At 39.5% G+C, this 23,463-nt stretch overlaps 1 protein-coding gene across 1 annotated transcript in view; it reads right to left on the minus strand.

The window, feature by feature from the left end:
• The window catches only part of Ush2a (usherin), a 644,634-nt gene that overhangs the window by 539,098 nt on the left and 82,073 nt on the right, over positions 1-23,463 (minus strand). The window contains 2 exon segments of the mRNA XM_040738771.1: positions 11,125-11,283; positions 13,335-13,505. Of these exon segments, the coding sequence (XP_040594705.1) occupies positions 11,125-11,283; positions 13,335-13,505 (330 nt within the window).

Genomic DNA, 23,463 nt, shown 5'->3' on the forward strand with positions numbered 1-23,463 from the left:
GCTTGGTATAGGCACACTTACAAGGAAGCCATCTGGGAAAATTGTAGAACTACAGAATTTAGTCTCTATGCCTAGGGGACATCTTCTTCATTATCTAATTCCTGAGGTCTCACATGCAATTAATATAATTCGTCTACATTTTAGTTTCTGCAGGTGAGAAAATAAATTGAGTTTTTGTTTGGTTGAAAGAAGAAGTTCCATGAAGGGTTATAAACTAACACTTCTCCTTCCTAAAACAAGGCAGGGAGGAAAAAAAGCACTGTAACTTAAAGGAAGAGAAGATGAAAAAAATCAGAAGTAATTTATTAGCAACGCCTAGCATATCATGGAAGGAATTGTATTGGGAAACATTTATTCAGATATTTTACATAAGCTTTGGGTTTGAACCCAAATAAGAGAGATTCCTAGGAAGCTTGGCAGTGGTATCTCTGCTTGTAATTCCAAGGGATGGGAATGGCATGAATCAAAGTCTCACACAATCTCTCAACTGCTCAAAAATTAGACTTTGAAGGCATCCAAACTAGTATCCTAAATCTTCAACTATCCCGGCAGAACAACATTTTCTTAAATGGAAATTCTAGACACTAACAGAATTTGCATAGTGACTTAAATAAGAAGCACACAGGGTACCCTCAGGTGTCCAGTAAGAAGAAATAAGGGTACATGGTATGTACATATTAGCTCCTTTAGAGATTAACAAATTAACATAAAAGTTGCCCATGAGGAGTTTAGAAGGGCTGAAAACTAAATACAGTTACTTCACAAGGAAATATGGATAGTGAGTTTTGAGTGTTGTTTGAAAAGTACACATTTAAATATGTGTGCTCAAACTTTAAAGGTCTTTGGTTGTGGTGGCTCCTGCATATAATTTCAACATCCGGGAGGCTGAGATAGCAAGTCACCTGGACCTATTGCCTCAGGTTGTCACGTAACTATCTTCTTCAGGTCTGATGCCAAGTATAACCCATGCAACAAGACCTGTCTGCCTACACATATGAGATAAAAATACTCCTCTTTAAAATGTCATCCCCGGGGTGCCTACCTCGTCTGCTTTCTTCCACCGTACTCAGTTTGATAAATAAACCCAGGCCACCTTATTTCTATACCAGTTGATTACTTCCTGCCTTCTTCCCACGGCACACTGCAATGGAGGCATTGCAGCAGCAAGGCGGGGGGTGGTGTGGTCATTTCTAGAATATCCTAATCTTGGCAGTGTGTGTGCCTGTGCATGTGTGCGTCTTTGTGATCTGCACCTATCTACCAGTTGGCACAGGGGTTCTCACTGAACATGGAGCTAAGGTGACAGCCATCATGCTCCAGCAACTCCCCCCATCCTCCCACACCATACAATGATGACGTTAAAGGTGTGAACATGGCCATGTCTAGCTTCTTACATATGTTCTGAGGATTCGAATTCAGTTCCTCATGTTTGCATGCTACTGAGCCTTGTCTTCAGTCCCTTATCTTCCCTTTTCAGATGAAGCTAAACTTTGGGAGGATCGTGTGGTTTCTGGAAAGTCAGTCAGAAAGGATCCCTCACACCCAAAGTTGTGCTCACAGTCACCATTCTCTGTTTGCCAGAATGCTAGACTGCAAGTCTGGTAACAGCAACAGGAAGGGTGTTAGACCATGGAAGGGGACCAGCTTGGGATCCACCCGTCAGGAGATGACAGCACACTGGAATCAGCCACACACTGCCTCTGTGAGTACTGAAGCCACAGTAGTCACAATGGCCAGCAGTCTTACTAAACGACCTCCTGATCACACCCAAGGCCTCTCCAACTTTAGACAAGAGAGCCCTCGTCAATTGTCCCAGGCCAAGTGGCAATAGTGGCTATGCACTGAAGGGTGACAACTGTCACCATCAATTTGTCAGGGGTATTAGTGATAGCAGTAAAAAAGGAAAATCTTGTTTTTGTTTTTTAAAACCTTACCTTTTTAACTTTCTCACCTCTTCGCCAATTCCCACATGGAGTTTCTAATACAATAAATTCAAGTGTATGCAAAAAGTGGTATGCTTTTTCTTAAAGAAACTAGAAAGCATGATCATTGAGATTATACGTGACTAGAGCATTTCCCATGGCTTCTGTCATTGTCAGGATGAAAAATAATGTCTTTGTAAGCGCTCATTTGGCTGGTGGTAGAGGAAACTTAATGTTCTACAGAAGGCATCTTACACAGAACTCACTAAAAGCCAATGAGGTAATGGTGATGTTGCCAAACAAAGAATTAGAAAAGCAAACTCAAGTTTCAATATCAGGGTGCCTTCCCTGGTAACTCAATAAAATCTGGGGAATTTTGTCTGGACAGGCAAAGTATAAATGCTGGCAAGAAGAAAAGAAAACTGTCTAATCAATGAATATGTTCTACAAAATGTTCTCCTCTGTGTAAAGGACATACATGGCGGCTTTTCTTGTAGAAATTTAGTCTTTTGTTAGAATGCAATGTGTTGCTGTTGTCAGTTAATATATAGGAAGGAGTGTGGGCTGTGCCCTGAGTTTACAAGTTCTCCCAACTGAAAACATAGGACATTTTTAATGTTTTTATTTAAATTAGAAACATGCATACTTCAAATGTCAATCCCACCTTCCTCTCCCACGCCTCATCCATTGTCCCTCCACCAGCCCCCCCCCAAGCCCAATCCCCACATCATTCCCCAGGGAGGGTGAGGCCCTCCTTGGGGGTATCTTCAGAGTCTGTCATTCATCCAGGGCAGGACCTAGGCCCTTCCCCATGTGTCCAGGTTCAGAGAGCATCCCTCCATGTGGAATGGGCTCCCAAAGTTCATTTGTACGCCATGGTGAACACTAATCTACTACCCAAGGCCCCAGAGATTTCTGAGGCCTCCTCACTGACACTACATTCATGGAGTCCATATTAGTCCCCTGTTGGACTTTTATCAGTACCCAGAAACTATATACAGAATGATCCCAATGTGTTTGCTCCGTGTGTGTGTGTGTATGTGTGTTTGTATGTGTGTGTGTGTGTGTGTATGTGCATGGGTGTGTATGTATGTGTGTGTGTGTATGTGCATGGGTGTGTATGTATGGGTATGTGTGGTAGGTGTGGGGTGGTGTGGGGTAAGTTATGTGTATAGCATGTGTGTGTTTATGGGTATGTGTGTGTATGTATGTGGCATATGTGTATATATGTGTAGTGTGTATGAGTGTGTAAGGGGGTATGTGTGTGTATGTGTGTGATGTGTGCATATATGTGGTATGTGTGTGTATGGTATGTGTGTGTATACATGTGTGATGTGTGTGTATATATGTGTGGGTGTGTGTGTATGTCTGTGAGTGTGTGGTGAATGTGGGGGTGTGGGAAGTTATGTATATAATGTGTGTGTGATGTTTGTGTGTTTGGTGTGTTTTGTTTAGTTAATCTTGTATCCTGCCACATTAATGAATGTGTTTATCAGCTATAGGAGTTCCCTGATAGAATTCTTGGGGTCATCTATGTATACTGTCATATCATCTGCAAATAGTGAAAGTTTGACTTCTTCCTTTCCAATTTATATCTCCTTGATCTCTACTTGTTGTCTCATTTCTCTAACTAGAACTTGAGTACTATATTGAATAGACCTATGACAGCTAAGGAAATAGAAGCACTCATTTAAAAGTCTCTCTCTCAAAAAAAAAACACTCAGGACCAGATAGCTTCAGCAGAATATTCTACCAGAATTTCAAAGAGTTAATACCGATACTCTTGCCGGGTGGTGGTGCACGCCTTTAATCCCAGAACTCCTCAGGAGGCAGAGGCTGGCGGATCGCTGTGAGTTCAAGGTCGGGCTGGACCGACAGACTCCAAAACAATACAGAGACACCCTGTCTCACAAAACCAAAAAAAAAAATACTGATACTCTTAAAATTGTTTACAATAGAATCAGAAGGAACACTGCCAAACTTTAATGAGGCTACAGTTACCCTGATACCCAAACCACACAGAAACAACAAAGAGAACTAAAGGCCAGTCTCCCTCATGAACATTGATACAAAATACTAAATAAAATACCAGCAAATCAAAACTAAGAACGCATCAAAAAATCATCTGCCATGACCAAGTAGGTTTCATTCCAGAGATGCAGGGATGGTTCAACATACAAAAATCCATCCATGCATCTACCATGTAAACAAACTGGAAGGAAGAAAATACATGATCATCTCACCAGTTGCTGAAAAAACCTTTGACATAATCCAACACCCCTTCATGATAAAGGTCTTGGAGAGATTAGGGATACAAGGAACATACCAACATAATAAAAGAAATTTACAGCAAACTGATAGACAACATCAAATAAAATGAAGAGAAACTCAAAGCTGTTCCACTAAAACCAAGAATAAGACAAGGCTGTCCACTCTTTCCATACCAATTCAATATAGTATTCGAAGTTTTTTTTTTTCAATTTTAAAGAGAAGCGAGAAGTTGTGAGAGCAAATATCCTTCCTTCATTTTTGATATTAGGTTGAAATGTTTAATGTTTATTATGAAGTAGGCTGTTTACTTGGGTTCATATGCAGACAGCTTTCAGCTTGAGAAAAGTTTATTTCCATGATAGAGTTTTTATTATGGAAGCATTTTTAATATTTTTAAAAGCTTTTTACAATTTATTGGGATTATTACAAGGGACTCTCTTTGTGCTTATGTAATTATTACATTATAATAATTAAAATGCATAATTGAATTGATATATTACTTCAACTTATTTTGAAATAGCGAAGTAACTTTACATTCTCAAGTCACATGCCAGCCAGCAATGCTACATTTGTGTGTTGCAGGAGTCTTGCCAATAATTGTTGTAGCAGTACTCTTACAACTAAGTTCATTCACATGGTATTTTCTGCTAATGCTTTGTAAGGCTATGAATTAGAGTTAGAGAATCCTTGAAAAGTAAATTGAGAACTATTTATTTCTCCCCAGCATCCTAAATTCATTTATGAGAACAATATGATGGTTCGATGTGGTGTATTACTGCATGCCATGGATATCAGGCAGGTAAAGCCATGGTGGCCCAGAATTTTCCTTACCTAAGGGGTTTTCATTTGTTCATGAGCATGGCAGCAACATTTGCTCTCAAGATGAACCTCGTGGCAGATGGCATCAGAGGGGAAGCAGTGCACGCCAGAGGTAGAATTTCCACAGTCAGACAGGAAGCCAGTCAGAACACAAATGACCAGACAGGAAAAGCGATAAAGATCAAAGGATCAGACTGGAAGTCAGGCAGAGATCACTAGTCCAGACAGGAAACCAGCCAGATGACTGAAAGCTAGATGGTGCTCACATGTTGCAGGAACTCAGAGAGCACATTGTCAGACAGGAAGTGAGACAAAGATCACATGATCAGACAGAAAGTCAGACAGAGATATTTTGGCTGCACAGGAAGCCAGGAATCAAATGTCATAGTGGTAAACACACAGAACACATGGATGTCCCAGAAGCCAGACAGAGCTTGCATCGTGCAAGAAGACAAAAGACAAAGGACTGATAGCCAGACAGGAAGCCAGGCAGAAACCTAGACCAACTTAGACAGTTAGACAGGAAATAACACTGAAAAGGAGAAAACCCAGTAAGGCCCATATTTCTGAAGGAAATCATCTGTCACATCACAATATCGCCACAACAGGACCAAGCTTTTGACACACGGCCTTTGGGAGACAAACGTGAATTACAGCTGAACCAGTCTTCAGCTCTCCCCAAATCCCAGCAATAACTTTGGAAAATAATGACACCCTCCACAAATTTAATCCGTGCATAACAGTCACATAAAAACCAGGGGAGAGGGAGTTGGGATTGACATGTGAAACAAGCTTGTTTCTAACTTAAATGAAAAAAAATAAAGAAAATAAAATAAAGAAAAAAGATTTAAAAAATCTGAGAACCGCAGAACTCATAATGCCTATTTGAGAATGGGAAAAGGAAAGGAGACGGTTTTGCGGGGCTAATGTAAAGTGAACTGAAGAGTCCTGTAGTGAGTGGCAAGGGAAGCAGAGAAGGCAGGCTTCAGGGAGCCTTAAAAACTGCCTAATTGGGCACTTTGTCAAGGAGGTCCCACATTAAGAGGTGTCAATAAGGAGGATAGGGAGTTGGAGGAATTCCAAAGAAAGGATGGAGTTTTCCTTGGAAATGACAGGATTAAAGATGCTTAGTTCATTTAAAAACAAGCATAGTGATTCATGTAGAAAGTTAAAATTTAATTGTTCTGGGTGATTTATTCATTCATTTCACATATGACTTGACTAGCAGAGTGACTGGGAGAGTCTTACCCCATAGTAGTTGTGAAGTCAATTATTATTTAAAGTTATTCATTGTATCACTATAAATATACTCAGGAAATATTGTTAAACACTATGGGGATAATGACTATTCTCTCTCTCTCTCTCGTGTGTGTGTGTGAGTATGAGTGTGTTTTAGGCAGATTTATGATAGGGTCTCATGTAGCTGAGGCTTTCCTCAAACTCACTTTGTAGCCATGAAGATATTGAATTCTTGGTTCCCAGTGCCCCCACTCCCTACTTGTTGGGATCGTGGACATTGACTGCAGCACTCAACTGGAACTCACGATTTCTGCTGGGTGTTGGTAAGGCATGAGGCAATGCTCATTAGAAAAGATACATCCTGACTGTTTGGGTTTAAATGGCTATTCTATGTCCATGGTTATGAAAATAGTTTCCAAACATGCATGACGTTTTAAACATGGAAAAGGTAAATACATATATCTACATCCAACATGCACTTGCATTTTCAAGTTTGGTCCTTTAATTATATACAAGTAAACTACTTGGAGCTGAACAATTAAAATGTGGAGCCCAGGAGTCTTCATTCTCAAAGCTCCAGGGCTGAGTCATGTGAAAATACCATTTGGCATCTGTTACTTCAAGTACTGGATACTTACTTAGCTACTGCCATGAGATAGTTAATTCCCAGATTCAGGCTGGCTTGGGAACCTCTTAGTTGTGTATCCCATTACTGCCTATCCTCAAGGAAACAGGTTTTCTAAGCTGGACCCCACACTGGAGTAAGAATCTAAATTTAAGTACTAGAAGGACGCTGATTTTAGCAATACTGTTCTTAAAATTCTGGAGACTGGAGAGACGACTCAGGGGACCGAGAGCTTCTTTGCAAGCATAAGGTTCCATCTGGAGTGATGCACACTTACAATCTCAACCCCAAGTTTGCAGAGATAGGAGGGTACAAAAGGGTAGATCTCTAGCCTATGTGAGCAGCAGACACATGCGCACATACATTGTCCTGTAAACACATGCATACATATGCATGCACGCACGCGCACACACACACACACACACACACACACAGTACTTACAAAATAACTATCATTCTGCTCATATTTCTAACAGAAAACGCCTTCCTACCCATCCACAGTGTTTTCTGCCTGCCAGGATTTGGCACAGCTCTGCTTAAGTGGTCAGTTTTGGGAGTGACCATTTATTCCCGGCATAAATACAATGACTTTTCCCTAAGTTCCCGGCATTAGTGCCATTGGCTCCCTGGTGCTCAATCTACTTCAAAAATAAATATACGTGTGCAGCAGCCTCTACTATGTATGAATGTCATGGACCAGCAAATGTCAGTGAAGAGCATGCATCATAACATTTGCTTACGTTCGAGTGTTTTGTGATTCCACCATCTATCATCTCGTTCAGCTGCTGAAAATCCTCACTGGCAAGAGAAGCTTCCACTCTGGTGTGAAACCGACATGCCTTTCTTTTCCATTCTACAGAGCCTGACACTTGTCAGCCTGGTGGGTTTCTACAGTGCCCTTCCTCCTCCTCCAAAAAGGCACTGCTGAGAAAGTGCTTCCCTCTGAATGTCTGGACTTCCCATGGCAAACTGCAAGGTGTGTGAGAGAGGTAAAATTCCGTTCCGTTTACAGGAAGCCACTGCAGAAGGCAGTCATCTGCTGGGCCCCGAAGAGCTGCTTCCCCTGGCAGTGCTCATGCACTGCGTGGCTTTAAGAGGAAATGGTGTAGTTGTTGTGGTCTTTCTGCCTCTCAATGGCTCCCATGTCATATCACATCCTCTTGGGATTTCTTTTCTCCTAGTGGTTTAAGTTTATTTCACCCAGATTTCAAAGTTGTTACCCGGATCTTTTGGCACATGTAAAATATGTCACCATGTCAGCTTAGAGCACTTATATTGCAAATGTCATGTAGATGTCACAGTAGAACCTGGGCTTGGGGTTTGCTGAAAATTAATGCAGGAGTTACTAAGAAAATCATGTTTAACCCTATAAAGTATAAGATGTTGTAGTAGCATTTATTTCTCACATGAAGCAATGGACTTTTCGTGTTTACAAGGCTTTATCCAAACGAAATTGTAATGGCTGAGGAGGTGGCTCAGTCAGTGGTTAAGGGCACTTTCTGCTCGTGCAGAAGTCCCCAGTTCAGTCCCCGTCACCTGTATTAGTTGGCTCATACGCCTGTTACTCCAGTTCTAGGGAAACCACTGTTCTCTTCTGACTTCTGTAGACACCTGAACACATCTGGCATCCCCCAAATACACACACATGCACACATCCTTCAAAATATACTCTTAGGAAAGCTTGATCATTCGAATTTAGTAATTGTTTTTGTTGTGTTCTAGTAAACGTGAAAAAAAATGTCCCTAACTTACAGAGGAGACAGCCTGCTTTTCATATCTTTAGTAAGACTAGGTCAGAATACAAATTTCACTCATAATTGCTAAGTTGTCTGAAGTAAGAATGATATAAATGAATTAAGAATTTAAAATTCCCTGTGAAGTATGCAAACTGCTTGGTATTAAGCAAGGTTATAATCTGAATTTCAGGTACTCACTGAGGACAGAGGGACATACCATAACATTTATTCAAATCCCCATTTAGAGCATTATTTTTTCCAACTTGTTACTAATACTATTTGCTACAGATATGTTTATTTTAAAATACATATTTGAATCATTACAAGTATTTGGTGTAAGAAATAGGATTTGATATGCTTGTTAAAAGAAAGGTATTTTCTTCTTACTTTTGGGTGTTGTTAAATCTGTCTAGTTTACTAAGAAATTTGGGGGTTATTTCTTGCATCTGTTTGGTCTGTACTGATGCATTTCTATTCCATCTCTCTCCTCAGTCCTTTTCACTCAAGTCTAGCATTGCTTAGCCTCACCTGCCTGTCATATGAAAACAGGACCTCTTTCCCAGAGTCCTGTGAGGCACTGTCATGTGTCTCTTCTGGGTGTGTGGCAAACACTAACACCATCTTGCTTCAGAAATCCCAGAAAGGAAGACAAGAAGAAAGAAAACACAGTGATGTGCTTGTGTACAATGTAAAGGTGCACAGAGGTTCTCAACCCACAGAGTTACACTTGGGATCCACAGGCTCTGTGTTAGAACGCCTACAAAATACTGATTATTCAATGCACTTCCCAAGTGACAGTGTTCTGATTCGAGTGTTCTCTTGGTCTGAACTTTGGCATAAGACCTTTCAGGATTAAGCGACTCAGCCTTGCCTCATGCTATTCTCATAGTCTTGGCATCCATCAATGACTTTTGTACATAAAGAATGAAAAAGTAATAAAAAATGTAAAGTACGAATGCTGTTTAGAGATAGACATATGATGGTTTTAAGTCTGGAAAGTCTTGCTACTCTTTTCATTTACATGATTTACATTGGTGTCCCTGTACATCACTCTATTTTGCTGCATATTAGGTTTAAGTTGAATTATCTTGCTTTCTGACCATTAAATTATAAATGAAACAGAATTGGAAAGGAAATAATTTCAAAGGAAACAAAAAGGATAAAAATTAGTATTTTGCAGGCCATATATTTTTTACTCATTTTAACTAAATTATTTATCCATTAAAATACATAAAACCATTTGAAAACTTCTTGTTTCCTTAGTCCCTGTTCCATCCTCTACTTTCATGTTATGATCTATTTCATTTATCCACTTATTAGTTGTTATGTATTTAGTTCAAATCTGTATTTTGGTCATTGAAAATAATGCTGGTTCAGGTCACATGGTAAAACTCTGGGCATTATTCTGAAGAACATTAGGCTGCTTTCCCTAGTGAGTGCGCATTTTGCTTCCCACAGAGAAGTCTGTGGGGGCTTCTGTTTTTTATTCACCATCTCTTTCTGTGGACTGTGTTTTCCTTGCAGTCCTCCTGGGGCTGTGCAGGCACAGCTCACTCTGAACTTAATCTGAAGGTTCCTGATAGCATGCCCAGTCAGTCCTGCTATATAGCACAGCCTGGCTTCCAAGTCGCTACATGGCTCTAACTGGCTGGACTCAAACTGGTCAAACTCTAAGATTACAAGCTATTTTCACATCATTTTTTGAAAAGCTCTGTTTCAAGGTTTTCTGAACATAAAGCAATGACTATATCTTACATCTTGTCTTGAATTTACAATGCAGTGAATTACAATGTAATTTATAAACTGTTCTGCAACTGGTTTACTGACTTAACCTTTATGTTCTCAATTATTCAAAATAATATGCATTCATTACAAAATCACTGTGTCGGTTTCATATGACATATTTCCTTTATCCTAAGTCATTTGTTGATATGACAGTGACAACTCAAAAGTGTGGATAATGACAAGCCACTTTAACATAGAGCTATTGGCAAAAAGTAGGACTTCACCCAGCCTAGTGTAAGTCACACATCAAAACTTGGGACATAGATAATATGCATATTTTAAGAATACAAACAAAATGTATTTGAAGCTACAAGTTTGTAGAAATGAGACAGAATCAGAGAAACACCATGACTTCTTTTTGGGTCTTCACGCAACTAGCTTTTGCAGCACTGTCTTCTATGGGCTTTGGGATTAACGTACCTTATTTAGACTTTTTAAAATGCTTCACCTCTTTGAAGCTTGAATAGAACTCCCATTCTTCAATTCCTTTTGACATTGTCAAAATTAAAACTAAAGCAAGTCCTTCTTTTCTTTAAAGGGACCATTACACAGCACTCAGTTGACATTCAGGATGGACACCACTCAAGGTCCTATCTACCTTGGCTGTCTCTTAACTGCTAACTCAGAACAGCCTGGAAAATACAGAACTGAAGACTCTGGGAGCCTGTCTCAAACTAATCTCTAGCATGAGAGTCATCCATTACCTCCCATGAATGAAGCAACTCACCAGGTCACAGAGGAGGTCGCCATTTCTAGTTCCCGTGTGGTTACAGTCACAGGGCTTGCAGACATCGGGGGCAGAAGGATCAGCACCAATGGGTCAGTAAGAGCCATCCTGGCACGACTCACAGTTTCTCCCTGTGTAGGGATAGGTTATGCATTGTGACTCATAATTCATTACAATCGGCTGCATAATTCAAGATTAAAGGCTGTGTTCCTTTGAGGAAATTCTATAATTTCTGGGACGTCCATTTGAAGGCACCTTTCATCTCTACCTGCCAGTTTGGTGATCTGGAGCATATGAAGCAGTGAACCTGTTCCAAATGGTGTTTTACTTCATTAAACGTCCATCTGGCATGCGACACCACACTTCTGAGAAGTTTTGCTTCATAAGAGAGCATATATTTCAAAAAGAATCCATTTCTAAACTTAAAATTGCATTCCTATGGCCAGGAACTTACTTCTAAAGCAAAATGTGAGGAATTGCTACACACATGGCAGTGACATCTACATAAGTGGAAGGAAGCATCTGTGCTGTATTACAAATGCTTATCGAGAGTCATGGAACTAGTGGAGTTGGTAAGGTCATTGCTGTGCATGCAGGAGGACTTGAATCTCATACCCAGCATTCAGGAAACCAGCAGGCACATGGGGTAGCACATATCAATTACCCAGTGACTATGGGAGAGATAAGGCGGAGGGTGGCAGAGGAGGATAGTTGATGTAACCTCTGGCCTCCACATATATGCATGTGATTAGCACACATATACACATGGTCAACACACATATACATGTGATTACACAGATGCACACTAAATTATAAAGATTTTTCAGAAGTAAACTGCAACAAATTGGAGAGTGCTTTTAATATGATGTATTGTTGCACAGTTAACAAATTTTAATGTTCCTGCTAGTTACCTTTTACTTCAAATATCAGAAAAAGGGAATTAACTATATTTATGCATGCCAGATATTTTTTCATTAAGTACTAGAAGAGCCTGATATATCTAGTGTGCAACGTAGTTACTATGCCTTTCCGTTTATTAAGTAGCCTTTCTGCTTGCCATTTTATGAATAAGAATCTATGCTATGAGTAATTTACAGAGTCCATGTGGGTAGTCCCAAAACCATGGGAAGAGGCTGAGGCAAGCCATCACGTTATCAGTTTTCCCATTAAAAAGCTATGCACACTGTTCATATGTTGCTGAAAATGGCCCCATTATCAGAAAACTAGATAATCAACTATTTTTTTCATTCTGATGGATCTTAGCTTCTAATTAATTAAAAATTAAATAAATTTATAATGTTCCTAGAATATTGACATTCATATGTGCTGATGACTCCTCAATATGTATGTCTACTCTGGAAGCTGCTTGTACTGTCATCACAGGAATACTCACATACATAGCACCCATGCCTGGTCGGGTTCTCATGCTATTTTATGCTGTCAATGACTATGCAATTCATTCACTCATGACCCAGGATAACACTTTAGGGTTCATTACATTGGCATTATACTACACAAATACTGAGGCTGCCTGCTTCTGCTTCCAGGTCAATACTGCATTTCAGAAAACAGTGATTTTAATAACTGCTAGAAATTACTTGCTATCATAGAACCTACAGAGAATGCGTGTGTGGGGGGGGACATTGTGCACCATTGTGTGCCTCTGGAGTTCAGAGGACAGCATGCAGAAGTCATTCCCACCTTCCACTGTGTAGGTTGGAAAATCCAACTCAGGTTTTCCGGCTCTCCAGTGAGCTCCTTTTCCTATGAGCCTTCTTGTTTTTCCATATATTGATAATGTGTTAAAAAGATTATTGGTTTCTGTGTAAAGACTGAGTAAATGTAACATGCACATGTGTGAAACCAGACACAAGGAAGACAGGAATGTAAGTGACACAGTAACATTCTGTAAGGATGTATTCAAACTGAGGTAGGCTAAGCTCTCAGAGTTAGTAGTTTGGTCGCTGGTATGAAACTCTTCAGAGGAACACCTTCCTGCAAACATGCGGTGAAGGACTATTTCTGAATGGAGGTTTGACGAAACAGCTTTTGTTTTCAAACCTAACAACCTGAAGACTCATTCCCAAATAGAATAACTGCATCATAATTTAAAATATCATGCATCTAGAGACATACTCGTGGCTCGACAGGCTGAGCCAGTCATTCAAGATTTGGGATTTCCTGTTGTGTGGTGCTGGCCCCTGTCACACACAGACTCCTCCTCTGCCCCTGCTGTGCTTCAGAGGAAATGGGTCCACAGAATCATCATAGTTGCAGCTCCTGGCATGGTTGTTGCACTGACAGGGTTTACAGCTGAATGCATGAACGCCATCACCACTGTGGACAGGCTTGTCATCATAAAGTGGCAGACAGCGATCACTCTGGAATGATAAAATATCAAAAGAAACACAACGCTGTATTGTTTTCATCCGTGTACCCATCACTGCCAGCAAATGTAAAATCAAAACTGATAAGTCAAGAATCTCTGACTGCTTTGCCTTTAAGACTGTTTTATAAATCAGAAAAGGGTATGATTAGGATTTTACTACAACCTTTAAAATTGTGCTAAAATATTAAAATAGTAACGTATCCCCCTATAGTTTCAAATTTCACGATGAATTAGGAAATGAATTGATCCCACTCTTCGTAAAGAATCTCATAGACAACACTTTGAAGAGTGTTTGATGGTCTTTATCTCATCCCATGCTTTGGTATGCCAGAGACAAGCTTCCTTCGATTTGCAGTGCCAGATCACATGCTCATTCACTTTTTTCTATTTTTTTTTAATTTAGGTTAGAAACAAGCTTGCTTCACATGTCAATCCCAGCTCCCTCTCCCTCCCCTCCTCTCCCGCCCTCCCCTTCCCCCTCAGGCACCCCTGTCCCCCACCCAATCTCCACTCTGATCCCCAGGGAGGGTAAGGCCCTCCATGGGGGGTGTCCATAGACTGTCATTTCATCCAGGGCAGGATAGAGTAGCTGGCCTCTTAACTTCTCCCGCTGTTCTCTAGAGATGGCCATGTTATTCCCCGTCCTCTGGTGACACCTAGGTCACATTCCTGTCCTTCTACATTGCCGCCTTGGCTCCCTTACAGCCCTCTCCCAAGAGATGCTAGATACCTATGTTTTTTATATACTGCCTACCCTGTCTACATCATAGGAGCAGAGAGGTGGCTGCTAAGGTGATAATTGAAAATTTAAGAGGAAGAATAAGAGAAAGGAGGAAGAGGAGAAGGAAGGGGAAAGACAGGACCAGGAGGAAGGGATGAAAGGAAGAAGGAGAAGGTGAGGTGAGAAAGGAGAAAACATAACAGAGACTTTGGCCTCAAGTCTGGATGACTGCAACAGAATACATAACCCAATGCAATGTGAAATATTGCCATTAACCCTTAGGGATTCTGCAGCCTCCAAGGTACTGACCCATGATTTACTCAGACGACGTAGTCTACAGAATAGAGCAGAAAGTAAAATATGAGGGAACATGATTTCTGGGTTATTTTATAATGTTTATCTAAAGCAAAAGAAAATGTATAGACCTCTACTTCTAGGAGCCATCAGAGGCCAATGGGATGCAACTGTCTCTAGGGTCTGTAGGTCTAGCAGAGATATGCTCTACTTAGATAAAATTAAGAAAAACTCAACCTCTGATTCCAGGTATCTGAATGAAAAAAAATGAACTCCCAGAGTTGCCTTGCCCAAGTCCAGCACCCATACGAACATGCTCATGCCAGCCATGCTCATGTCTATACTTGTAAACCCCTGTTGCATTGTAAAGATTTAAAGAAAGGCAAAACTTTACCACATGAAAAAAATCTCAAGCTTATTTTCTATTAAAATTTGTTTTTCTTTATTGCTATTTTGGTTTGCTTTACTTCAAAAAATCTTATTAAAAGAGTATTCTCACCCCAAGGTGATGTTTCAAATTGTACTTTCTTGATAAGAGTTGGTGGAGGACAGTAAGATGCAGGCATGTGACCTTGTCACACTGATCACATGTGCAGTTCGTGTTCCATAAAGTCGCTGCAGGCTGGGTTTGAGGAGGTGCAAGCAGATCCAGCAAAAGAAGGCCTCTGATGTCCATGGAAACAAAATTGTTTTCCTTTTGCTTTTGATCTAGATGTTTTTATTTTCTCATTTGAAATTTTTTGTCCTTATTTTCAACCTGCAAACCATGATCACAAAGCCTTGTGATAAGACAGAATTAAATGCTATATCAATCTCCAAAAACACAATCCTGGCTTCCTTGATGTTTTCAATTAAAGAGGAGTTTTGCTACAGAATTGTGGGATGGTTTTGATCCTGGTCACTACTTGTTATTGAAACAACTAGGCTTCCTTTGGCATACAGCTTGGAAACACAGTTTATCAGGGTAACATTATGTTTCCTGATGAACAAAAACAGTTGTCAACTTGGGCATTTTAACACTGTAAATACCATAGTCATAGGAATTCATCAAGATAATTAATTAGTACAAATCTGCTTCTAGGATGGCTATTTAATTTCGTATCAGAGCAACACATGAGCCTGTTTCTGCACACAGAAACTTCTCTGTTGAATTGCTTCAAATTCATAGGAAAGGCCTGATGTCTTGGGGTGTGTTTACTATACCAAAAATAATGAAACGGTTTCAGTGCCCAAAAGCAGACTTCTCAACTTAAACATAATGCAAACACAAACACATATATGAATTCATAATAAAATTTAGATTTTAAAATCAGGTAAGATGAAAAAAATAATCTTATTTCCTGGATAAGGGGGGTTTCATTTCTGCACACAGCCAACTTTAAGAAGACACAGAGAGACATTACCGATTTACCCACAGTACAAATAATACCAAGTCTAAAAGTAGTTCTTCACATTATTTGCTGGGATTATCTATGCGTGGCAGGAAAAAGTGGCTTCTATATCTTTTGAGTAGTTTTTTTCACAGTGTATATCAATTGTATTATATAAAAATTGTTTTAATAGGTGATCTTTTCTTGGAGAAAGATAGTAAATTTTCTTTAAGGGTGAGGGCAGGGGGACCACGCTCCAGTGGATCCCAGAGGATGTGCTGAACATAAATTGAACTTGGTGGGTTGCAAGAGGCGGGACATAAAGTTGGAAAGGGGTGAATCGGTATGGGTGAATCTGGGAGGAATGGATCTAGGGGAGTTAGGAAGGAATGGAAGGTGAATATTCTCAGAAAAATAAGGAATTCTCAAAAGTATATTAAAAATCAGATAAAGTATGCATATTTTTTCAAAATATTTATGACACATAAAAGACAATTACAAGCATAGGCTCAGTTACAAGAAAAATATAGAGAATTTGAATTGTTTGAACCTAATGCCTAAGAAAATGAGCGTTCTCATTTTAAATGGCATGCACATGAATGGCATAGGGTGAGCCTAGTCTATATAAACCTGGTTCTTCTTGAGTTGTCTCTGGGTACCCAAATGGCAAGATTAGAAGATGGCTCCATCACAGTCAAGGACCTGGATGGTTCATCATTTCAGGATTTTTGCCCACTTTTCTCTCAGGTTATGGCTTTCAAAAACTTTGAATTTTAAGTGTTCTGTGCAGATTCTGGGGAATTCTTTTATTAGACTTCTCTTCCACAAGCATTTCCCCCCCCCTGTCTGTAGCTTGTCCTCATTCGCTTTGCAGATGAGAAGCTTTGACTGGAGGTTCCGTTTATTGCATTTTCTGTCTTCAATAATGTCTTTGTTTTTATATCTATATAAAGAGCCATTATCATACTTAAGGTCATACAGACTTCTTATGGGTAACCTGCTGAGATTAACTTGACATTTTACATTAAGAAATAGGACTCATTTTCAATGTTTGTAGGGTATAAAACTGTGTTGTATGTAGTTAATTCTAGAGTGGGATATCCATTTATTCTCATGTCATTTGTTGGCCATATTTCCTCTCTTGTGCTCTATCACCTTTACTTACATGTCAAAGGTAAGGAGACAGTGCTGTGGGTCTGCCTCTTTGCTCTAGATTTTTTTCCACTGATCTGTTTTTGTATTTTGTAGCTGGTAGCGCATTGTCTTGTTAAAGGTTTATAATAATGATTATTTATTTAGTATAGCCAAACTTTCTTGTCCTTTAACATTGTGTTGGTTTTTCTGGGTTCAAGGAAACTTGAGAATTTATTTATGATACTTGTTGGTATTCTAAGTGAAATTTCATTGAGTCTATAAGAAATGTTTCTATTTCATAGACTCATATTATCAGAATGTCAACTTCACTCTATCGTTTCAACAAAATTTCACTTAGAATACCAACAAGTAAACTGGCATCCTGATGATATTGAGTCTATCTACGAAACAGAAACAGCTCTTATTCAGTCTTTGATGTCAGTCATCAGAAATGAGTAGTTTTCATCACACAGATCTCAAGCCTATTTTGTCAGGTTTATACATAACTACTCCTTTTCACTACATGTAAATATATAGTGTTTGGTTTCTAATTCAAATTCCTCCTTATTGTTGCTGGAATACAGTAATATGATAAACCTAGTTTCATCTCATCCCTGTGGTCTGCGATCCATGCAGTGACTCAGTAATTCTCAGAGCTATTTTGTTAATTTTTATAGATCGTCTACATGGATGAGCATGTCAACTGCATGGCTTCATTTCTTCCTTGCAAATGCTGGACATCTTTTCTTATCTTTTGTTTTGAAGAGTGATTTTTCCATTTTAGGTTTGAGTGTTTTGCCTAAATATATGTATGTATTCTATTTGCATGCAGTGCCCATGGAGGCCAGAAAAGAGCATTGGAAACCTTGGACCCGGAGTTACAGCTGCTTGAGAGCTGCCACGTGGGAGCTGGAAATTGAGCTCAGGTCCTCTGTTAGAGAAGCAAATGCTCTTATCTGCCAGGTCAGCTCTCCAGTTCCGTGTGTGTATATTTCTGTTTTTTAACTGTGGGATACTTTACAGAATTGTGCCATCCTTACAGAAGGACCACACTAACCTCTGTATTATCCTCCCACTTTTAGAACTCCTTTCACAGTATAAAGATGAGTAAGTGGAGCCATTCACATGCTGGGTTTTTTGTTTTCAGTCTCAGCAGGAAGGCATCTACCTTCTCATTACTGTGTGTCAAGTTTACTATGAAGTTTTTTTAGAACGTGTTGCGCTCTGCCACACGCTTTCATTTCACTTGTTCAAACATTGCTATGTCTTGGGTGGGGATTTGCATGCCAAACGTAAGCTGAAATTTGGTTAGTGCTATAGCAGAGCTTGGATATGAACCATCAAGGGAGAGTTGGGTCCTTATCAAAACAACTCATTAGTTTTCAGAGAAATGAGAGAATGGAGCACTGAAAAGTGCCTGGTCCCGTAAGTCCTCTCCCTTCTCTCAACAGGCAACTTCTTGAAGATGCCAGGAGGTGGAATTTCATGAGGCCCTCATGTAAATTCAAAAGCTACCAGTGCCTTGCTATTGGACTTCCAGAACCATGAATCCAAGCTACCCTCTTGTATGAATTACCTGTATCCAGGTATTCTGTTTACAGCAGAAAACGATCTATGACATCGCATTAGATGTCATTAGTCTGTTGGTGTGGTGCGCTGTGTTAACTACTTATTGAGTCTTGCAGTATCCCACCCTTGAATACCTGGAACAAAGTCCTGTTGCTTGGGGTGCAGCAGCTTTTTAATTTCATGAAATTGACTTTGTCCATTTTTTAATGACCTATATTCTATTTAGAAAGTGGCCCCCTTGCTGATGTCTTGATATTTTTTCTTACTCTTCTGTCAGATTTGGAGTCTGTGTCTTATATTAAGGTCAATGACCAGTTATACCACTCCTTGTGTTCAGTCAAATGACTTCAAGTCAACCTATTGCAGAGACACTTGCACATCAATGTTTCCTGTAACACTAGATACAACAGCTGAGTTATGGGGTCAACCTGGGTGTCTAGCAACAGAGGGGTGTAAATGAAACGCGGTGTGTATTTATTTATACAAAAATTTACAGCCATATAAAAGAATGAAGTTAAATTGTTGGTGGGGAAATAGACACAACTGGACATAATCATATAAGTGAATTAAATCAGTATCAGACAGATAAGTATTGCATTTTCTCTCCTATGTGGACCCTAGACTTATAGATCATACGTGTGTGCACACGTGTGCAAGAGTGTATGCACACAGATGCACACACAAAGAGTAAACAAAATTACAAGAGAAAGTGTCTAGGGGGACAAATTATCTAATGGAAAGGCATGCTGGTTATTTTTTGCTTGGTTTGGTTTTTGTCAACTTGGTAGAAGCAAGGCTCCTCTGGGAAGAGGGAGCCTCAACTGAGAAAATGACTCTCTAAGATGGGTCTGTAGGCAAATCTGTGGACCATTTACTTGATTACTGTTTGACGGGGGTGGGTCGGCTCCCTTAGGTGGTGCCGCCCACCTGGAAAGGTGGTCGTGGGTTGTGTAAAATAAACAAGCTGAACAAGCCATGGAGAACAAGGCTGTAAGCAGTCTTCTTCCATGGAGTTTTGCTTCAGTTCCTGCCTCGGATTCTAGCTCCAACTTTCTTCCGTGATGGACTGTGCCACGGGTTTGAGTAACCCAGAAAACCCCTTTCCTCTCTAAGTTGCTTTTTGTCATGATCTTCATTACAGCAATAAAAAGCAAGCTAGGTCAGAAGCAGGAAAAGCAGGAGACTGTGCCTGGATGAAGGAGGGCACATGCTCAGCACATACCTGCACAAAAAATGGCCCATGTGAGACCACATGTGATACAAATTTTAAACCTAAAAGCCCCATCTATTAGTGAGAATCTTGCCACAGATTTCCTCAGCCACTCTGGATTCTTCCGAATTTTAAACTGAATCCATCTACTGCCACTGCCGTGGGTTTGCAGTTGTTTACAGCCTGAACTTGCAAGTTCATCTGCAATTATTGCTGAACGTAAGATCACCTTCCTCTTCTGAACCCATGTCTTGAAATTCGTCTCATTGTCTCTGGCCACGTGTGGCATCAGCAACTCATCTTTGGTGGCCGTAAGATCTATTACATTTGGTTTCTGTGTGTATTTCCTTAGATTGCCCAGTATTCAGAAAAGTGGTGAAATCCCCGACTTTAGAAAACTCTTCATGTTTACTCCTTCAAATATTACACCTTATTACTTTTATTTTTATTATATGTGTGTCTTCCACAAAGCTGTATTTGTTTATAGGCTCATAATCTCTTTACTTATAGCTGTATTTTATGTATACATAAAGAAGAAAGGAAACTTACTAGGGTTGTATAAAGTTAGCACCATGTATCAGAGAGAAAAATAAATTTCTCATGTTGCCATTCATTGAATGTATTTAAAAACATGAAATGCTCAAATGCTAGCTAAAATAGATTAACTTGGGGTATTACAAAACCTTAAAATATGTAAAATGGAATACATATAGAGTAAAATCTCGCTGTGCACAGAGAGGCGGAAGCAGTGCTAGGCACAAGATGGATGGCATCAGTGAGAGGCAGGTTAGTCATGGTGACTCATGCTTTTGGATTTCAGTGCGCTGAAGGATTTTATTCCATAAAATAACAGGAAATATCCATTTAACATAATGAGCATTATGAAGTGTGATGTTGGCATCCTTTGGCTTATTGAATGGTAGGAAAGCTTATTAAATAAAATGTTTCATGCTGGCTCTGCTATTTGTAATGCTAACAAAAATGCACACTGATAGTTTGATCGTAGTTAATTCATAAGACCCAGGATTAATGTTATAAAAGGGTCACAAATTAGAGCCAAAAAATAAGAGAATCATTCATGGTCACTAATAAATTGCTCTAAAGGGCTTGGCTCCCCTCGCAGGTAATGATGTCACAGGATGATGAAGGAATAGCTAAGCAGCCAGAGGGCCAGTGCTGGCTGACATCCTGGCCATTGCGTCACTCTTGGCCTGGACTGCAGCTAGTAAAGGAAGGGGAAAATGATTTCGATGCGAGACTCACCCAGCGACACCTTTCTTAAAGGTAGGTTCAATCAACACTTGAAGCCTTAAAGCATGTAAGTCCTAGATAAGACCGGCATTGTGGCAAAGGTTCATAGCTACGGTTCCTCGGAGGTAAAGGTAGGAGCAACAACAGCCCAAAGGTTGTCTCAGTTTGTAACAAGCATGAGGCTACCTGAGAACCTATCTTCAAAGCACACTAATAAATAAAATGGCAACAGAGGGGAAGGTAAGAAAACTAGAATGTAGATTATGCTATGCAACCATATCAGCAAATATATAAATATACAATGTAAAAAAATATAAATATAACCACAAAATTCCTAGGTTCTATCGTGCTTTATGAGTTCAACCAACACTCTGGGATGGATCTTCTTAAGCAGGTGGCCTGTCCAAGTGAAATGCAAGCTCCCTGTTTTGATAAAGTTATTTCCACGAGCAGTGAGAAAAGGGTCTAAAGAGGGAGTCAGTAGTGTGAGATTTTAAAGCCTGTGTGATGGAGGAATAAATACTGGCAGCATTTGGAGCTAATGGGACTTCAGGGTGGAGGTGGAACCCTGACGTCAGAGCAGAGGGATGCATCCTGATAGGCTGGTGATGACACACCTGTCCTAACTCTTCCAACTCTGGATATTTAACGAATGTGGTTTATGGTATACAAGTCACACATTCCAAAAAAACATTTAAACATAGTAGCTTTGGATGGTATTTGTATGGGTGCAGGTGAAAATGGGTATACAAAATCTCTGTGTTACTTGTCAAAAACTATATGTGAACATACAGTTAACTCAAAATAAAAGACTTGTAAACACCCTCAAAATATGTGCATTGGCAGTAATGACTCTTAACAAAATAAAAGTAATCATTGGAAGACAAGATCCTCCTTGCCAGGTATCTGATGATTAATGTAAGTTCAATGCCCTGCAATCCTGGCTTCTACTTGGAAATACTTAATTCAGCTTGAAAGCTAATGGCTAGTATCTAGTATTTTGAATTTGTTTTGCCTCGGATCAATCTTTAAATAGGCTGAACACATTAATCATGTGCTGCTTTGGTCTTCCTTGGGAAGACATATCACAAGACCTCTGAAAGTGTTCTCTATTGATGAAATATGCCATTATTTTTATGGTATATATCATACATTAAAGTCAAAAACTGAAATTGGCAATATAATGCGAAATATATCAGAGTTCCTTAGAAATATTATTAAGGAAGCCTCCCTGAGGCCCACATTCTAGCAATTACAAATTATAATGGAAAAACAGAGAAAAAAATAAGTCCCGATTTAATTCATTTCAGGGCAAGCACAGTCTTTAGTATTAAGTTGAGTGGATCTTCATTTTTAATTTTCATTTTTATGAAAGGTTAAAAGTTACATTTAGCCAATGGCAGACAGCAAGTTGGACTGTACCCTGAATAATAAATCTTATAGTATGTCAGTTTATCAATCTATCAGTATGTTTTACATAAATCCCCATAGCTCAAGAAACTGGATGGTTCACTTCTTTGAAGTCACCCTGATACAAGACTATGGGTTGTACAAAGTATGGTCACACACAAAAGAAATTACTTGAAGTTGGGCAATTGCTACCCATACTCAACCAGATGTAATCACAGAAGACTAATAGAGTAGAGAATACTTCCTGATGAAATAAAATAAAATTGATGAAAAATCCATTTGAAAAAAATATCAAAACTATAAACACTGTTCTCACTCTTGGACTGTGATTTGCCTCTTGATGAGCAAGGACTGAAGAGAGTAAGGACAGTGTCTCTTCAAGCCAAACCCCTGAATTTATGCTTACTCTCCAGTTTATCCTTTCACTTCTGCTAAACACGCTTTCCCATAGAAAAGAAAATTGCCAAGAACTGGCATGCTCTCAAGGCTTACATTTTTACTGATTTTCCAAACTGCAATAATTCACAAACGCTATGTTGATTGAGGACTACCCTTTGTGGTAGCCTCACAGTGTGAACTGAAGACATTCTTCTGAGACCTTCTCCAGGCCTTTAAAAAAGAGCATGGTATCCCACAGGATGGAAATGGCTTAAATCAAAATATTTTTAAAAAGTAGAACATGAAAAGTTCATGGTTGGATGATTTGAGAACAATCTAATAGTTTATTGATATTTCCCCTCAATTGCATTTGGCAAACTCTCCCAAGAAAATTGCATAGGCAGCATTTTTTTATTTGAAACTAAATTTGTGAATTATCAATTTGGACAAAAAGAAAAATTACACACATCTAATTTTTCGTGTTTTCCAAAGATGCTATCTTAATAAGAAGCACTGAAATATATTCTCAGACTAAATGATAGTTAATTAACTTACCAGCTCTGAAGCCAGCAGGTACCACCTGAGTCCAAGTATTACAATCCCAATTTGAGTT

The sequence above is a fragment of the Mesocricetus auratus genome, unplaced genomic scaffold (assembly GCF_017639785.1).
Source record: "Mesocricetus auratus isolate SY011 unplaced genomic scaffold, BCM_Maur_2.0 Super-Scaffold_100676, whole genome shotgun sequence".
Taxonomy (NCBI): Eukaryota; Metazoa; Chordata; class Mammalia; order Rodentia; family Cricetidae; genus Mesocricetus; species Mesocricetus auratus.